The following is an 18166-nucleotide window of genomic DNA, read 5'->3' on the forward strand; positions in this document are numbered from 1 at the left end:
TGATGTCCCCGGGCCAATGAGGGCCGAGCGCATGTTGGGCGAGCACCAATGAGGCCGGATTTTCATCTGTATAAAACTTTTCCGGACACTTTGCCGGGTTGCACTTTCTGTCAGTCCAGGGCTCCGGGGAGGACAGCGACCGCCACAGCGACCGCCACAGCGACCGCCACAGCGACCGCCACAGCGAGCGAGAGAGCGAGCGAGGGGGTCGAGAGCCAGCCGGTGTGAACGCAGCAGGGTTGCCCGGTGCCGTCCAAACCCCACTCTCAGAGAAAGTGGTGGGTGAACCTCTCCGTTGTCGTCCCTTTCAGTTCATCCGGCCTCGCGGCGTCTCAAGGTGTGTTTCCTCTGTCCGTTTTGTCCCCGAAGCCTCTCCGTTTCAGCCAAGATGGAGAACGCGCACACCAAAGACTCCGAGGACGTCCTGTCCTACTTCGGCGTCACCGAGGAGACGGGCCTCTCGCCCGAGCAGTTCAAGAAGAACCTGGACAAGTACGGCTTCAACGGTGAGGGAGGGACGACGAGCGGGAGGAGCTGGCAAAGAGGGAGCATCTCTGGGGGCGCGAGGGTCCGACAGGAGGAGGAGGAAGATGAGGAAGATGAGGATGAGGAAGAGCACTCATGGATGAGTGGAATGGATTCAGGTGGAAGGAGGGCTGAGAGCCGTAGAGTCAGATAGAAACAGAGAGACGGGATGAGAAGGTGAAGGAGTGGAGATGCCGGCAGTTTATGTGTGTGTGTGTGTGTGTGTGTGTGTGTGTGTGTGTGTGTGTGTGTGGGACACTAGTATAGTGACAGGATACAGGTGGTGTTTCTGGCAGCAGGTGGATTTAAGAAAAAGGAAAAAAAACAACAAAAGCATGAGGTCAGAGTGAAGATCAAGTTCTTGACCTCTGGAAAGGAGACAAGGTCATCTCGTGTGACCCCCCCCCAGCCAGCGGGCGTCTGACCGGCTGCTAATGATGGCGCTTCCAGCTTTCTTTTCCAGCCACGAGACGCTTTGGGGGGAAACAGAAGCGCGTGGGTTCCTGAGCCTCTTGTGCAAAACAGTGAATCAGAAACGGCCTTTAGGGGGGAAAACTAGCGTTGCGATGAATCCCAGACACCGGGAACTGATGCACAAGCAGGGCAAAGTGAGGATTTCAGTAGAAAACAAGTGGTTAGCAAAGGGGAGGGGAGGCTGTGAATCCTGGTCTTCTTTTAAATAAACCTGCCTCTTCATTTTTCAACTGTTCTTCGCCGACTCTTTGGAATTTATTCCAGCGCAAAAGGTCCGGGACGGTCTAAGCGCCGCAAGGAATCCTCTGACCCTGCAGGCATTCTGTGCTGTAACCCTGTCGTAAATGTGTCGCATCCCGCTCACCATCTGTCTCTCCTCCACAGAGCTGCCGGCCGAGGAGGGTGAGTCTTTTTTTAAACGTCTGCTTTTCGTGTCCAGTTGACGTCGGCGCCGTCCGTCGACACCCGTCGCCGTCCGCTTCCCTTCCACGCCTCACCTTCGCCCATCTGACAAACCCATTGCGTAACATCGCATTACTAATCGGACGGATGCGGATGATGCCAAGAGGCGCAACGCCGTTACAATTGTTTGCTGTTTGAGAAGCGGTGCAGTTTGTGGTCAATCGTGCATTTGAAATCCTCCTATGTCTCCCAGACACACGCAAAGTGATTTTTGTGTCGTTCCCGACAGGAAAGTCGATCTGGGAGTTGGTGGTGGAGCAGTTCGAGGACCTGCTGGTCAGAATCTTGCTCCTGGCTGCCTGCATCTCCTTCGTGAGTCCCAATGTCGTCGCTTCCTTAGGTCTCGGGGTTACCGTGACGTGATATCTACGAGACCTCCGGCTTCTCCATTTAGATTCAGATTCATATTTATGTAACGCTTATATGTTGCGCTGCTGTGACAAAAGAATTTCCCCAATGGGGATCAATAAAGTTTATCTCGTCCCAGCTCTATTTGACTGAGATTACACTGATATTTGTCGACAGAGTCTTTGGGTACATTCAGTAAAGCGCAGACAGCGAAACATCTCAGGTGACGATGAGTCTAATGAGCCTGAGAAGATCATGTTATTATATTGTAATAGATTAGAAATAGAAATCGCTTTATTTGTCACATTCGGTTGTACGTGAGCACGGCATTAGTGAAATTTAAACCCAGTCGGGGGGTCGGCGTCTTGCTCGACAACCCCTCACCCGGCGAGGAGGGCGGCAGGAATACAACCAGGAGTTATTATTGTTATTATCACCATTATCATTATAAATGCCTCATGTGACATTTTGAACTCTTGAAATACAGTCCCTCCCACAAAATGTTAACTTTTGGGTTCCAGACTGAGACTGAGATTCAGGGCAAATTCAAGCTCAAAAGATGCCGAGAGTAAGAAATCTTATCCCGGAGGTGCGAAAACGTAAGCAATAAACAATCAAAACATATAGACGACAGTAAAGACTCGCTGAAGGGCACTTAGGAAACTGTCAATGCGGGAAGGATTCCTTTGCCCGACACACACGGCGTCCATTTAGACCTGCGTCTTCACTCTCTTTTACACAAGGAATCCCTCCGTCGCCCTCCGTCGCCCTCCGTCGCCCTCCATCACCCTCCATCACCCTCCATCACCCGCCGCCCCTCAAACTGTTCCTGCGTGGCGCAGGCTGGACACATTGTCTTAATCCTCCATCGCTGCCCTCTGGCCTCCCTGCACAGCTGTCACGATGGCCTTAGAAGGCCCGATAGCTCTGTGTGTGTGTGTGTGTGTGTGTGTGTGTGTGTGTGTGAATGGGCCGTCACACGTGTGCAATAGAGAGAGCAAAGTAAAGAGAAAGTCAGAAAGAGGGTGAGCACGCATGTGTTTGTGTTTGCACACGTGGCTTTATTTTAAGACGGTCTGCGTCCGGCAGGAGAAAGCGTATCCTCGCACAAAGGTCAGCGATGGAAGGAAGGAGCGACGGCTGGCGGCAGCCAAAGAGACGGAGCGCAGGGCGGCGGCGGGGGGGCGGAGGGCGCTTCTGGATTGGGTTGCACAAAGGCATTGTTTGTTACGATGACACACCGGAGCGATAGATTCAGAGTCGTATATGGTTTCTGAAAGAGAGAACACTAAACACTGGAGGTTCTATTCATACACACCGGAGTCCCGCTGCTGACGGACGGAGACTCTCGCTCCGGACTTAGAAGGGGGGGCTTTTTTTTTGGAAAAGGCGAAAGAAGAAACGTTCGGGAGGAGTCGAGTCTCTTCGCTCCGCCGGCTCGCAGATAATCTGTAGCGATGTCAACACCCAAGCCTTTCCGAAACAAACCCGCGGCGAGCAAAACGGGGCTCGCGGGGGCCGACGAGTCACGGGTGGAGGCGGCGAGGCGGCGAGGCGGCGAGGCGGCGAGGCGGCGAGGCGGCGAGCGAGACGCCGGGCAAACACTCTGCTGACTCAGGGATCGATCAGAAGTTTTTAAGCTGCCGTTTCAGGCGTAGGGATTCAAACTTCGCCCTTACCATCTAAACCACTTCAAGTTAGATACATGAAACCAAAACACAACATATATAACACTAAGAAAACCATTTTTGGTCAGTTTAACCAGATGAACCAAATTAAAATAGTCCAAAATGTGTAAATTGCTATTATACTAGGATTTACAAAAGCAGTCAAAGGTATTAAGTGTCTCTGAATGGAAAAATGTAAAAGTTGATTTCACAGTGAAAAGCATCATTTGCAGTCCAGGTGGAAAGTAGATTCTCAATTAAATAATTCACCTATTTCATTTTGCATTATATTCATACATTCTCCAGGACAACTTACTTATTATTATTTCATATTTACCGCCCACATCTCCAGCTGTACACCTGTTCTTTATATTTCCTGCGCAAGGCATTTCCGTTCCTTCTTTTCCCTTCTTGTTGCTTTTTTGGTATATTATCACTCTTTACACACTTTTTTACCTTGTAATGATTCTGTGACTGTGATTTTAATTTTGTGGGATCAACAAAGTCCGACTTATCTCATCTTATCTTAGAATAAATAAAGGTTGACGAGAATTCAGACTCTTGAAGGAACAATGCCGTACTTTGCTTTCTTACAGCCGATAACATGTTAAATGAAAAATATGCGGATAAATTTGCAGGTACCAAACCAAGTGTGTGAAAGCACGCTGAACCTCCGTGACTGTGTGTTCCAGGTCCTGGCCTGGTTCGAGGAGGGCGAGGAGACGGTCACGGCCTTCGTGGAGCCCTTCGTCATCCTCCTCATCCTCATCGCCAACGCTGTGGTCGGGGTTTGGCAGGTCGGTGCGCAGACAGCAGGAGCATTTCAATCTCAAGGACGCATACCTGCCAATGAATGCGGTCTTTTACACACACACACACACACACACACATACACACACCCAAATAGACTCTTATACTTAGTAACAGTCACACATGATAAATTATAACGGCCCCCCCGCTCAGGTCGCGATCTTTTGTTCTTTACGGCGAGGCGGCGCTCCTTCCAGAGCCTCAAGCCAAGCCAGAACGAGGTGCATGACGTCGACGGCGAGCGGCGCAAAGGGGAAAGGTTAAGCTGGCAAATGGAGGGGGGGGGTGAAGGGGGGGGGGGGTGAAGGGGGGGGGGGGTGAAGGGGGGGGGGTCGCCTTGAAGACCCCAAACGGATTCTGCTCCGGTACAACCCTCAGTGTACGAGCCACAGTAAAAATACAAACCCACGATCACGTTACCCTGGGCCTTTCTCTATGTGTGTGTGTGTGTGTGTGTGTGTGTGTGTGTGTGTGTGTGTGTGTGTGTGTGTGTGTGTGTGTGTGTGTGTGTGTTGGGGTTGTTGGGGGGGGGGGGGGTCTCATCAACCCCGTGGCAGTCATTTGGAAACTATGCACAAGGATTCACACATGGGGGTGTGAGGGAGCGTGGAGGGAGTGAGGGGCGGCAGGCTGAAGTTGGGCTTTACACTCTGAGGCGGTTGTGGGTGGGAGTGGGACAGCGAGTGGGACAGCGAGTGGGAGTGGGAGTGTGTTTAGGGGGGATCAGGCTTGGAAGAAAGACTGGGGTGAACGTTAGAAGATTTGCTGATGATTCAACAGGAAATGTAACACAGAAGCCCTCCAGTCTGAGGCTTTTCTAATGTTGCACCTTTTATTACTTATTATACACTTTCCTCTAACAATATCATAGCAAGTGCATCTAAATGACCTTTTCTGATTGTTCATGATACGATTCCAGACAACATGCTTTGTGGGTAGAGTTACTTGTCATGATATCACTCCGTCATCTTTCATATCCTGTGGCCGGAGCTTTGCTTTTGACAGACATGTTTAATATCAGCCGGGCGTCTCTGGCTCCTCATCAATTATTAATCCTGGAGGTGGTTGTGCAAGAAAGAAAGAAAGAAAGAAAGAAAGAAAGAAAGAAAGAAAGAAAGAAAGAAAAATGAAAGCGAGGCCTTTCTCATTTGGGGACAATGGGTTTATTTGACTATGTTTTAGTTCCACAAAGCTACTGCAGTGCTTGTTTTTTGCACGTGTACTTGAATTAAACATTTAACAGCAACTATGAATGTTAAAACTGTAAAAGTCGATTCATGTCTGCCTCGTTCTCCGTATCAGGTGTCGGCGTGCTGTTTACGCGGTCGGCGCGGTTGTATTTTGCCAGGTATCTAAAACCGTGAAAGGTGGCGTCCTCATATTCCAGGTTGATATACGTTGTATAAGTTTGAAAGCGTCCATGTGAACGGCTTCCAGAATTACGATCGCTCAGATGGTCGCCTTATTCTCGCCATGCGGCCGCAGCTGAACATGTTCCTGCATTCATAACGTGTCCTGGAAGGATGTCCTATTAAAAGTTTTACTTCAAAAGGTTTTTTTTTATGTGTTTTCTTGACAGGAGCGCAACGCAGAGAGCGCCATCGAGGCTCTGAAGGAATACGAGCCCGAGATGGGTAAAGTTTACCGGGCGGACAGGAAGAGCGTGCAGAGAATCAAGGCCAGGGAGATCGTTCCCGGGGACGTGGTGGAAGTGTCCGGTAAGGATCCAGAACGACGGACTTTACACTCTGAAACAATAAAAACGTGATGAGCGGATAGTCAGACGGTGACATCCAAGTCTAAAAGTTTTCCGTTCGCGTCCACGTGAAGCCGGAAGTCAAAGAAAACTTTGCGCTTGGATCGAGAGCACTTTCAAATCCACGTCCCGCAGCCTCCGAGCACCAAGTGCTTCAATAAGGATTTAACGGCAGCTCTTCTAGAACCGAGGCCACGGTGAGCGCCGGAGCCGGGCTTCCTTTCGGAGCCTCTGGGAGGAATCGGACAAAATCACCGGGATGAAATGTGGAGCGAACGGAGGGAAGTGAGGAAGCTTTCTTGGAACGGCCACGGGTTCGACCCTGACCCGCGGGTTTCACTTACAACATTAATCCTTTTCTTAAGGTCTCGTTTTCTCAATGACACGCGTTTATCTGTTTGTGCGAGCGACGGCGTGTCTTCATATGTTGGCGTGAAAGCGACGGGCGGTCAGTTCAGGGAGAACCTCCCTCTCCAACCAGACACTTTTTACAAATCAAGCCCCGATATTTGGGTCAGCAGATGTTCATCGACTCCTTATCCAACCCGCTTCCCGCGCAGTCGGGGTGGGAAATCGGGGTTCTTGACATGTCGTACGGAGACGCGCCACCATTCGCCGTCTCAATTTCGGGTCTCCGCTGAACCCGCTGCATGTTTTCGGATCGTCGGAGGAAGCTGGAGAACCCAGATGAAACCAGACTTGAGGAGAACATGCAAACACAGAACCCAATAAAACCCCGAGCACTCACTCGGGCCGCCGCTGTCGCCTCACACTGATTTGACGCTATAAATTCCCCTAAGAAACGTCCAAAACCGTCAATATTCTCGGTGCCAGTTTTAAGACGTGTTCTCTTGGCTTTGAGAGACGGCGAATCCGTCCCAGACCTGACTTTTATGGCCCGGTCGATTCCATCGGCGTCCCTTTTCACGAAGCGGGTGGATGACAAACTGAGAGGAGGCGGCGCCAGAGATCTATAGAATGAAATAAAGGCGGAGGCGAGCGGATTCATGGCCGCCTTGGAAATAAAACATTTGGCCGGAACATCTCTCTCTGTTTGCTGCACACCTGTTCCTTTCATTACACCACGTCCCCGAGCTCTCCCACTGTCTGCGCCTTCACTCTGGTTTCAGTTTTCAATAACAACACCATCCATCCAGAGGGTTAAAACCAGCCAGTCACCCCCCCAACACACACACACACACACACACACACACACATCATCCGGTTTAATACTGCAATTACGGTGTCATTAAATGAAGGCGTCTCTTGAAACAATCTTCCCGCAAAACTCAAGACCTTCTTAAAAGGTTGGTTGAGTGGAGTTTCTGTGTGTTTCAGTGGGTGACAAAGTTCCGGCGGACATCAGGATCATCTCCATCAAGTCGACGACCCTCCGCGTGGACCAGTCCATCCTGACCGGTGAGTCCAAGCGGCGCCGCTGATCCAGCGCTTCTCCGTGTTTACGTGTTTCCCGCCTCGCAGGCGAGTCCGTCAGCGTGATCAAGCACACGGACGCCGTCCCGGATCCACGAGCCGTCAACCAGGACAAAAAGAACATGCTTTTCTCCGTGAGTCTCGTCCTCTCACACACACACACACACACACACACACACACACACACACACACACACACACACAGAGTTTTTTAAAAAACAATGCAGTCTCCAGAACATGCCTCCTCTTGCTGGATCCTCGACTCTCCAAGGCCAGGAGTCTGGTTTGAGGCCTGCGGAGCAAACCAGACTCCATGGTGAGGTACAGGCATGGAGAAGGTCCAAAGGGGGGGTCGGCTTACAGAGGGTGAAAATGTGGGCATGTCCTGCACTGAATCTGACACCTCTGAGGTCATCCAGCCTGGAGGTATGAAGTCATGGCTGAGGGTTTGGAGAGTCCAAAAGTGAAGGTTGTTGTCCGGAGACGCACCCGAGGTCGCGTCCGAACCCGGAACGGAAAAGACTGTTGTTGTTGTTGGTGCGTGTGCGCCCACGTGGACAGTTCTCTTGTGGTTCTGCTGCGTAACCTCGGCCCGGGTCGGCCTTACGTGGCTGATCTGGGAACCCCTAATAATCCCGAGACCCGCGGGTCTGGATCGGAACGCCGCCGCTGCCGCTGGACACGATCGCAGCAGATCGGTGAGCAAACCAAACAGCACCAGACTAAAGGTTGGCTAATATAAGCTCATATAGAGAGTGTATCCTCACACACAGTGCTCACACCCTTTATGTGGGTTTCTCCACGCCCTCGATGCCGCGAGGAAAACTAATCCGTTGCGCTTTTAGGCCGAAGTCGCTGGCTCAGGTTGTCTCTCACGACGTCCTTCCCAGGGCACCAACATCGCCGCCGGTAAAGCCACCGGAATCGCCGTGGCGACCGGCGTCACGACGGAGATCGGCAAGATCCGCGACCAGATGGCGGCGACGGAGCAGGAGAAGACCCCTCTGCAGCAGAAGCTGGACGAGTTCGGGGAGCAGCTGTCCAAGGTGAGGGTTCGCCGACGCTCGGACACAACATGCCAGAAGACGCTGACGCCGCCTGTCGGCCCCGCAGGTCATCTCTCTGATCTGCGTGGCCGTGTGGATCATCAACATCGGACACTTCAACGACCCCGTCCACGGAGGCTCCTGGATCCGCGGCGCTATTTACTATTTCAAAATTGCGGTGGCCCTGGCTGTGGCCGCCATCCCAGAAGGTAAACCCCGGACTCATTTAGAAGAAGATTAGAATGTCTGTCGTTCATCTGGTCTGTTCTGCGCCGCGGCTTCGGGACTTTGATAGCGTGGCTCGTCTCAGCGATAAGAATCATCCGGCTTAAAAAATGAAATCTCTCCGGTGTTGCCGATCTTTACTTTTCAGGTGTTTGAAGCGAAGCGAAGCCACCGCAGACGCTGTTTTAATTACCTCTATGGATCTGGTGACGAATCCGCCAGACATCGCTCTGATTTTCTTGCAAATAGAAAGCTTAAAACCTCAATCATTCCTTGGGGACTTTCAGCTCCGGTGAGGTTTTATTCCTCCTCCGGGCGTCTGGGTATTTCCTGGGATTATTTGTCTTTTAACTGTCAAACTCCCAGAGAGCCGTCCTCAGCAGGTGCCTCGGGCCTCTCGTTGGACTCCTCTTTACTCGGAGGACCATCTGCTCGCCACAAACAGAATCTCTCTTGTCCCGATCTGATTGTTTTGGTCCCCGTCCAGCTCCGAGAATAGAGGAAAGCGGGAATGACACGCGGCCAATGAATCTGCATCGCTTCATAGCTACTAAACTATTATAACATCACAATCCAACATATCATCCTCTAACCAGCGCAGGCTGGGCTGTAAATAGGACACTAAAACGATCAAACGCCGTCGCCTAATATAGCGTCTCTTCCCCGGCCGTATGAACGGCGCCGGATTCACCCGTGAAACGCTCCCGGTCCTCCCGTGTCACGCAAGCGAGCATCCAATGGCAACAATGCACATCTGAAACCGCCAAAAAGGACGGTGTCATCTGCAAACACAGATACCGTTATAATGTCAGCGAAAGGGACGCTCGCCAGGGCTTTCTCTTCGTGCGCGAGGCGGGCTGGCGTTCGGCCCGCGGAACTCCAGCCATGAGATGTGATATGCGAGCGGCGTGCTGAGCGGCGTGCTGAGCGGCGTTCAGGCAGAAGTACCCCTGTCCAGCTGCCGGGGAGCTTTGAGGCGCGCCGCCGCGTCGGATAGTCGCCGGCTTCCTCGGATTTAGAGGATTCTGTTCGCGTCTCACCGGGCTTCCGTTCCGTCTTCCCTGTCGCGGGTCGACCGCGTTTGACTCGGCGCCTCCGTCCTCCGACCCGGCAGGCCTTCCCGCCGTCATCACCACCTGCCTGGCTCTGGGAACTCGCCGTATGGCGAAGAAGAACGCCATCGTGAGAAGCCTGCCCTCCGTGGAGACCCTGGGCTGCACCTCGGTCATCTGCTCCGATAAGACCGGCACGCTCACCACCAACCAGATGTGCGTGACCAAGGTGGGTGCGCAGACAACGCCCGGACTCAAAAACATCGGAGATCAAATCTCGTACCAAACGGCGTCGACTCTCGTTCCCGCACAGATGTTCATCATCGACAAAGTGGCCGGTGAGAGCGTCAGCCTGGGACAGTTCGAGATCTCTGGCTCCAAGTACACCCCCGAGGGAGAAGTGTGAGTCCGTCACCGCGCGCCGGCGTCCGTCGCTCGACTAAAGCATCGCAGGAGTAACTTTGAGCCTCTTTGTTCCAACAGCACAAGGAACAACATGTCGGTGAAGTGCGGCCAGTACGACGGGCTGGTGGAGCTGGCCACCATTTGCGCTCTGTGTAACGACTCCTCGTTGGATTACAACGAGGTGCGTGAAACCGCGGATGATGTTTGGCTTAAAGGATCGACGGCTCTGACAGCCCGCGCCCGCCGTCTTTTGTTTCGTGTCTTTCCACGCCACGCAGTCGAAGGGTATCTATGAGAAAGTGGGCGAAGCCACAGAAACGGCCCTGAGCTGTTTGGTGGAGAAGATGAACGTGTTCAACACCGAAGTCCGCGGCCTGTCCAAAGTGGAGAGAGCAAACGCCTGCTGCAGCGTGAGTCCGCGGCGGCGGGATCGGAACCTCCGTTTGATTAGCACGCTGATGCTAACCTGCGGCGTGATTCCTGCCCTCGCTACGACCATTGAGCCTCCTTTCCGCAACGATCCCGCAGGTGATCAAGCAGCTGATGAGGAAAGAGTTCACCCTCGAGTTCTCCAGAGACAGAAAGTCCATGTCGGTCTACTGCTCTCCCGCCAAGTCCGCCAAAGCCCCGGTGGGGAACAAGATGTTCGTCAAAGTGAGTTTTGCCACCCGACGCCCGAAAGCACCCGAGTCCGCCTTAGAATTGACCGTCCGTACCTCCGGACGCATCATCGGCCGGGAGGTTTAAAAAAGAAGTGTGAATGCGTTGCCAGGGCGCTCCGGAGGGTGTGATCGACCGCTGCGCCTACGTCCGGGTGGGCACCGACCGTCTACCCCTGACCGGCCCCGTCAAAGACCACATCATGTCGGTGATCAAGGAGTGGGGCACCGGGCGGGACACCCTCCGCTGCCTGGCACTGGCCACCCGGGACGCCCCTCTGAGGAAGGAAGAAATGAACCTGGAGGATTCTACGCAGTTTGCCGAGTACGAGGTAGTGGACAGTAAATACGGTGCTGAAAACACCCCGAACGATGTCGCCCGTATGCCGACGTCCCGACCGCTTTCTATCTTCCCCTTCGTCTCCAGACCGACCTGACCTTCGTCGGCTGCGTCGGTATGTTGGACCCTCCGCGCAAAGAGGTCATGAGCTCCATCCAGCTGTGCAGGGCGGCCGGCATCCGTGTCATCATGATCACAGGTCGATATTCATAAAAGACAAGAAAAAAAAACAAAAACATTTTTGCGCTCGAATCATCGGAAACACGAAGCGACTGTAGAGAACGTACCGGATCTTTTCTTTTCTCTCTCCAAGGTGACAACAAGGGCACGGCTGTGGCCATCTGCCGCCGCATCGGGATCTTCGGTGAAGACGAGGACGTCACGAGCAAGGCTTTCACGGGTCGCGAGTTCGACGACCTGGCACCTTATGACCAGAAGAACGCCGTCCGAAAAGCTTGCTGCTTCGCGCGGGTGGAACCCTCGCACAAGTCCAAGATCGTGGAGTTCCTCCAGGGCTTCGATGAGATCACCGCCATGGTGAGGAGAAACCACGGCTCGGGAAGAAATACCCGCTTTCCGGGGCTAAAACAGCGTCTCCCCGTTTTCCCCCCTCCGTTATTCACCCAGACCGGCGACGGCGTGAACGATGCCCCCGCTTTGAAGAAGGCGGAGATCGGTATCGCCATGGGCTCTGGCACTGCCGTTGCCAAGTCTGCCTCTGAGATGGTCCTGGCTGACGACAACTTCTCTTCAATCGTGTCCGCCGTCGAGGAGGGCAGAGCCATTTACAACAACATGAAGCAGTTCATCCGCTACCTCATCTCTTCCAACGTGGGCGAGGTCGTCTGGTGAGTCGCCTGCCGATCGCACGCCGAAGGTCATTTGATTCGTGCTCGAGAAACTCCGGAAGATAAGCGGGAGCAGAGGGAGGGCTGGTTTGGAAATGAGAAAATAATCCTCTTTCAATTCAATCCCCAGTATCTTCCTCACCGCTGCGCTGGGTCTACCCGAGGCTCTGATCCCGGTTCAGCTCTTGTGGGTCAACCTTGTGACCGACGGGCTTCCCGCCACGGCGCTGGGCTTCAACCCTCCGGACCTGGACATCATGGGCAAGGCTCCCCGCTCCCCCAAGGAGCCCCTGATCTCCGGCTGGCTCTTCTTCAGATACCTGGCCATCGGAGGTGCTGACCCTTCCACGCCTCCTCTTCTGTTCGTGTCGCTTCGGGCCGACGTGGTCCGACCCCTGGACGTGTCCTCGTCAGCGCCACGTCAGCGCGGAGTCTTTGGAACGAGAACTAACGAGAATTAGAATTGGGCACGCTAATTCATGTCAAAAAAAACAAACAAACAAAACGCTGAAACCTCTTTAAACGTCACCGGCTGCCGCTCTACTTTTATCTGGCCGAACTCTGGACCTCCGGGTTGAAGGCAGCTCTGTCTTCTCCAGGTTATGTTGGCGCTGCGACCGTAGCTGCCGCCGCCTGGTGGTTCTTGTACAGCGACGACGGCCCGATGGTCACCTTCCACCAGCTGGTCAGTCTTTAACCTGGTTACAAAATCAGCTTTTTGTCGTCCGCAAACAAGTAAAAAACAAAATGTAAGCATCGGTGTTCCTGTCCGGCAGTCGCACTTCATGCAGTGCAGCGAGGAGAACGAGGACTTCGACGGGGTCAGCTGCGAGGTGTTCGAGTCGGCGCCCCCGATGACCATGGCTCTGTCCGTGCTGGTCACCATCGAGATGTGCAACGCTCTCAACAGGTCCGACCGCCGTCCGCGCTCGCGAGACATTTAAACGCCGACTTCATCGCGAGCGATGAGAACTCGGCTCATCCAGCCATCCATCAGCCAACGCTTAAATACATCACAGAAAGTAATCACGTTATCAGACATTTACAGTCACAACCCGAATCTGTTTCCGCTCCCTGATGTCGTGACAACCTCGGCTGTGATATGTTGCATTATTCAACATATTGTTTTCACCAGTTCAGCAACCAAACACTTAAAACCCAACTCCTCCCTGCAGTTTGTCAGAGAACCAGTCCCTGGTTCGGATGCCGCCCTGGAGCAACGGCTGGCTGGTGGCTGCCATGAGCCTCTCCATGTCCCTTCACTTCATGATCATCTATGTCGACCCCCTGCCCGTGAGACACACACACACACACACACACACACACACACACACAACCTTCTCATTAACATCGACCTCTCACATTCTGGTCTTTTAAATACTTGAAGCATGGCTTCGCTGCACACACGTCTGGCCAGGGATCGATCGATGCCGTTCCTTCTGACGCCAATAAACCGCCCAGAAATGACAGGCGGATGAAAGTACATCCTATTTCTTATTTGGTGTTTTTCCTTGCTCTGTCTACTGGATATTCATATCTTAACAAAACTTTGGGGAAGATGGAAGAATGGAGTCATTTTAACATCTCAAAAGTGATGACCAGCAGCGTTCACACAACACCTTCTTTCATCGTATTATTGTCCTACTTTCAGTAAAGCTCATCTTAGTGTCTTCTAAGAGGCTCCCAGGGATGTGTTGGAAACCAGTACAGTAAGATATTATTCCCCATCTATTATATTCTATTATTCCCAAGTCCGTAAACCTCCCATCCTGTCTTCCTGTGGATCTCCAACCTCAGCATCCTTCCACCCGTACCATCTCTGTCCCTCCAAACCGTCTCGTCTGACTTCATGTCAAAAGCATCTACCATGTGCCGTCCCTCCGATGGACTCGTGGCTGATCCGATCCGATCCGACCTGCTCACTCCCAAAGAGAACCTCGACATCTTCATCTCCCTCAACGCCAGGCGGCGTCTCTGCTGTCACTTCCTTCTTCTACACCTTCTTTTTAATTCTGGCTTGTCAGACCTTCCCTGACCTTACCCGACACCCTTTCCAGCCTGCTCGAATCTGTTTCGTCATCTTTTCTGCACTCCATCCCTCTGGATTGTTGTTCCTTAGCGCTTAAAATGTAGCCTCAGCGTTCCTCTTGGGTTCTCCTTTCCAGAGCAGAGCTCCAGCTGTCTAGATCTCCCTGCACTGCTCCCTGCCTTCACGACAGGTCACATTATCATCTGCAAGCGGCACAATCCACCAGACTCCCCTCGAGCCTCGTCGTCCGGCCCGTCCACCACCAAGGGACCACCGCGTCCCGACCTCCACCCAGACCTTCTGCCACACCTATAACACGCCTCGCCGTCGGCTTAAAGCGCTCACGATATTGACCTGACCAGCTTCCATTTCCAAAGAACACATTTCCCCCAAAAATCCTGAAATTGAGATGAGAAGGGTCACAGTTGCTCATCCCTCCAGATGGGCGTTTTCATTGAAGGCGTAAAGTTTCCAGGACAACCTTTCACCCGTCTCTCCCGTGTGTGTGTGTGTGCGTGTTTGTGTGTGTGTGTGTGTCGTCTCCACAGCTGATCTTCAAGCTCACCCACCTGACGGTGGAGCAGTGGATCATCGTGCTGAAGCTCTCCTTCCCCGTCATCCTCATCGACGAGCTCCTCAAATTTGTGGCGCGCACATATCTGGAAGGTGCGTGAGACACGTTCTGACATCTGGGTTGCTGCAGGGTCACCTGGCCAAGGCCTGGAACACATCGCACAGTAAACTGAGTTTGGGTTTTCAGCGTTTTAATGCTGTTTTATCTCCACATGGTTTGACCTCCTCACACCCAGAGTCTCCACATCAGGACGTTACATTTAGATTTCTCTGCACCTTGTGCCTGAAATCTATTGGACCTCACCATGTTGTTCTTTTGGTGCCTGCCGGTGGCAGCAGGAGTGAACGACACCCATCTCAAAAGTTTATATCATGCATTCATTAATTGCTCACTCAAATACGCTGTTATTTACTATTTGACATACAATTAGCAAATAACAACATGAACAAAATCTGTTGCTACGAGGCAAACGTTTGCTATTTTAGGCTGTTTGGACGACACCAGGTGGCTTCCAGCAGAGGTTGTAACGACAAAAATAATCACTTTAAATATCATTTTAGTGTACGTATAGTTAAGTCAAATGATGCATACGAGTGTAGAATTTTTAGCACAAACTACTTCATGCTGAGTTACATATCATTATGAAGGACTTGCCAACACCAAATAGGTAAGTCTTACTAAATACACGGAGAAAAAGACTGGGTCTTGGTGATCTGAGCTTTTAGTCAGCATTTTATCACTATTAAAGAATTATAGAACAAGACCCGTACAAATTGTGATTTTCACGCAACGTTCAAGTACTTATTCTAAGGTGAAATGACGAAGCATTGCATGTGCCCTGCACTGAGCTGGTATAATGTCAACTACTGGGTCACACATCAATCCATTTCTTTGTCTAAAATGCAGAATATGGAAAACAGACATCCCTCTATTCAGATGTTGTGTGTACAGAAAAGCTCCCCGCACATATTTCACATAACATAATAAACTGTGTCTACATGTATTTAACCTTGAGTAACAGTCAGAATCTCAGATCTCGTTTTCCCTCAATTCCGGTGAAATAGTTGATAGTGGAATAATAATCAACGTCCCGAGTAAATGTTCTTAATGTTACATCTTTTTTCCCTCTCCTTTTATCCCTCCCACTCCCCCTCACCATCTATCTAATCTTCCTCTCCAGCCTAAACCCCGTTTCCCTCCTCCAACTCCCCGTAACACAGCAAGGTATATGGTTCGAAGGCCGAGGCTCTGCATCGTGCACGTCTTTAAGCCTCACCTTTGTGCTAAACGTGCTGCCGTCTGCTCCACGTGTCCAAGGTTGTTTGTCGTCGTCCTTGTGGACGGATCCCGAGAGGAACCGATTCTGCTGAAACAAATGCAGAAAAATCTAATTGCTATTGTCGTCTCAGCGGTTCATGTTATTGCGTGTTAATTATCTTAAAAGCATATAAATGCTCCTGTTTACTCATGCAATCAAACTACTGCAGTGACTTTTCCAAACCGCATGTGGATAAAAGTCTTCATGGAAACTGTGCACTTTGGGCTGATTGAAGTCCATGATCTCCTTCTGTCTGAGTCACATGCTGTTTATGTATGAATACATAACATAGTGCATGATGGAGGGTTGTGATGAAAAGTCCTCAACTCTCATTTCCGGCCCAAACTGTTTCCAATGACAGAGACGAGACAGTTTAACCACCGCTGGATTACTTCTGCCTGGGGTTCCAGCTCACTTACCATAGCAAGCAGCCAAACAGGAAGCAGCTGCACTGATCCGTCACCGCCGAACCAACACTTACACTCATGAGGCTTGTGGTTTATTTGCTTTTATTCCCATGAGTTTATAGTTTGGAGCGAGACCACTAAATAACTTCTGGATGCAGTTGTGCTCGGGGTAAATATTTAATGAGTCTCAGACTTTGGTTCACAACGGAATAAGTATAAAATGATTGCCGAGACTTTGAAACGTGTTTGTGTTTGAGGTAAATGCGACATTTAAAATAGGGGTTCACAACTTTACTTTTAGCAACTGTTCCCTTTTGCTTGGGTTATAGGATATTTAAAGAATAAATGATGATTTTATTTCATCTTTATAATAATTTTGTTCTTCCCCATCGAACAGCCTGTTAAAACAACCATTCATCATAACAGAAACGAGATGGTGAACCTTTTTGTGGAGGAAATCAGCAACTTTTCTCTCCCTGAGCAACTAATCAACATTTAATCATAAATGCAAACACCAACACTTGATAGCGTAGCATTTCTCTCTTTAGGTAACGAAAAACAGAAAATATGGGCAAAATGTGTTTTGAAATAGTGGCACCATAAAGCTCATGGGGAGGATTTGTCATGGATTCTCGCATGATGAGCTGCTAAACCAGTTTGTAAACATGGTGGAAAGTACCTGCTGAGCTTTTAGCTGCAAGCTCCACTATGTTTGACCTCCTGCATGGCTGGAGCATCTTGTTTAAGAGGCTTACATTCAAAGCAACTTAAGAGTATCAGGCAGGCACGGCTACAAAAAAAGGATGATATTTGTACAATTCTGTTGTAACGTAAGCAACTTACTGCAGCCGCATCAGGTAAAGGGTAAATATGTGATAAGCTTGTTTTTGTCCACGCAGGAAAAGTATAGAGTCAGAGGAGCAGATGACGCAGAGAGAAAGTGTCAACACACAGATGGGGAGAAGAGGCTGAGCTTGGGTTCGAGTCCTCGGCCGAGCAACAGCTGTCGCTTGATAGGATCAGAGCATCAAGCGGCCTGAAGACAAAAAGAGTTTGAAAAAAAAAATGCATGAACCATCTGAAAATACACCAAAAAAGCTGCAAAATATTTTTTTCTGTGTATGTACTGAAATTAATATATAGGTAAGGGTATAAGCTATTCCGTGTTGATTCTATTCTTACAGAATAAAATAATGTATTTAAAAAAAGATGCTGGTCTCTGATGTCGGTGTTATGTTCAATAAATGAATGAATTAAATGAAATTAAAAACAGATGAAACACTGGGTGTACAGTACTCAGGACATTTGCTTCTATTTTGTACTCTCTCTAATGTTGGGTTTTAACACTAGATTTTCAAAGCACCAAAAACTTGATCCCACATGCAGTAAAACGTCAATCGATTCAAATTTTTCCAAATCCAATGGAAGCGTCCTCATCCGTCTCTGGAACTCAGCTGGTCTGAACAGAGGAACACCTCCTGGATGCGTCACACCGTCCACACCGTCCACACCAATCACACCGTAAACCCAACCGGACGCTCCTCTCAAACCGTGTCAAAGGTCAGGATTTAAGTTTGAGTGTTTATATAGCTCTCCGCGACTCAAATGTTCCAAACCAAATACATTCAGGAAGTAAAATATTCATTTATTTTTACCTTTTGGAAAAAATGGGGACTCTAGAAATTCTTGACTTTTTCTATTCATTTGGTTCCAGTTAGTCCAGTTAGTTAGCTGGATTAAGGACGTGACGTGCTGTCATGTGCAGTTTACTGTCCGATATGGAGAAA

General features: G+C 50.6%; 1 protein-coding gene across 2 annotated transcripts; it reads left to right on the top strand.

The window, feature by feature from the left end:
• The first annotated feature begins 93 nt into the window (after positions 1-93).
• atp2a1 (ATPase sarcoplasmic/endoplasmic reticulum Ca2+ transporting 1) lies at positions 94-17587 on the top strand. Of its 2 annotated transcripts, XM_086154273.1 has the most exons (26): positions 94-278; positions 370-506; positions 1384-1401; positions 1691-1773; positions 4169-4273; positions 5866-6004; positions 7381-7461; positions 7525-7610; positions 8367-8522; positions 8590-8731; positions 9862-10028; positions 10113-10201; positions 10283-10385; positions 10483-10614; positions 10733-10858; positions 10977-11195; positions 11291-11402; positions 11517-11740; positions 11831-12051; positions 12182-12384; positions 12651-12736; positions 12828-12961; positions 13227-13344; positions 14629-14746; positions 15835-15878; positions 17279-17587. In XM_086154273.1, exons 2-25 carry the CDS (start codon positions 389-391, stop codon positions 15837-15839), a joined length of 2985 nt encoding a protein of 994 aa, XP_086010399.1. In that variant the 5' UTR covers positions 94-278; positions 370-388; the 3' UTR covers positions 15840-15878; positions 17279-17587. The 2 variants fall into 2 exon arrangements, with proteins under 2 accessions (XP_086010399.1, XP_086010398.1); XM_086154272.1 differs by lacking the exon at positions 15835-15878.
• Positions 17588-18166: the final 579 nt, after the last annotated feature.

The sequence above is a fragment of the Fistularia commersonii genome, chromosome 10, assembly GCF_037954325.1.
Source record: "Fistularia commersonii isolate RoL2024-O1a breed Wild chromosome 10, RoL_Fcom_v1.0, whole genome shotgun sequence".
Classification (NCBI taxonomy): domain Eukaryota; kingdom Metazoa; phylum Chordata; class Actinopteri; order Syngnathiformes; family Fistulariidae; genus Fistularia; species Fistularia commersonii.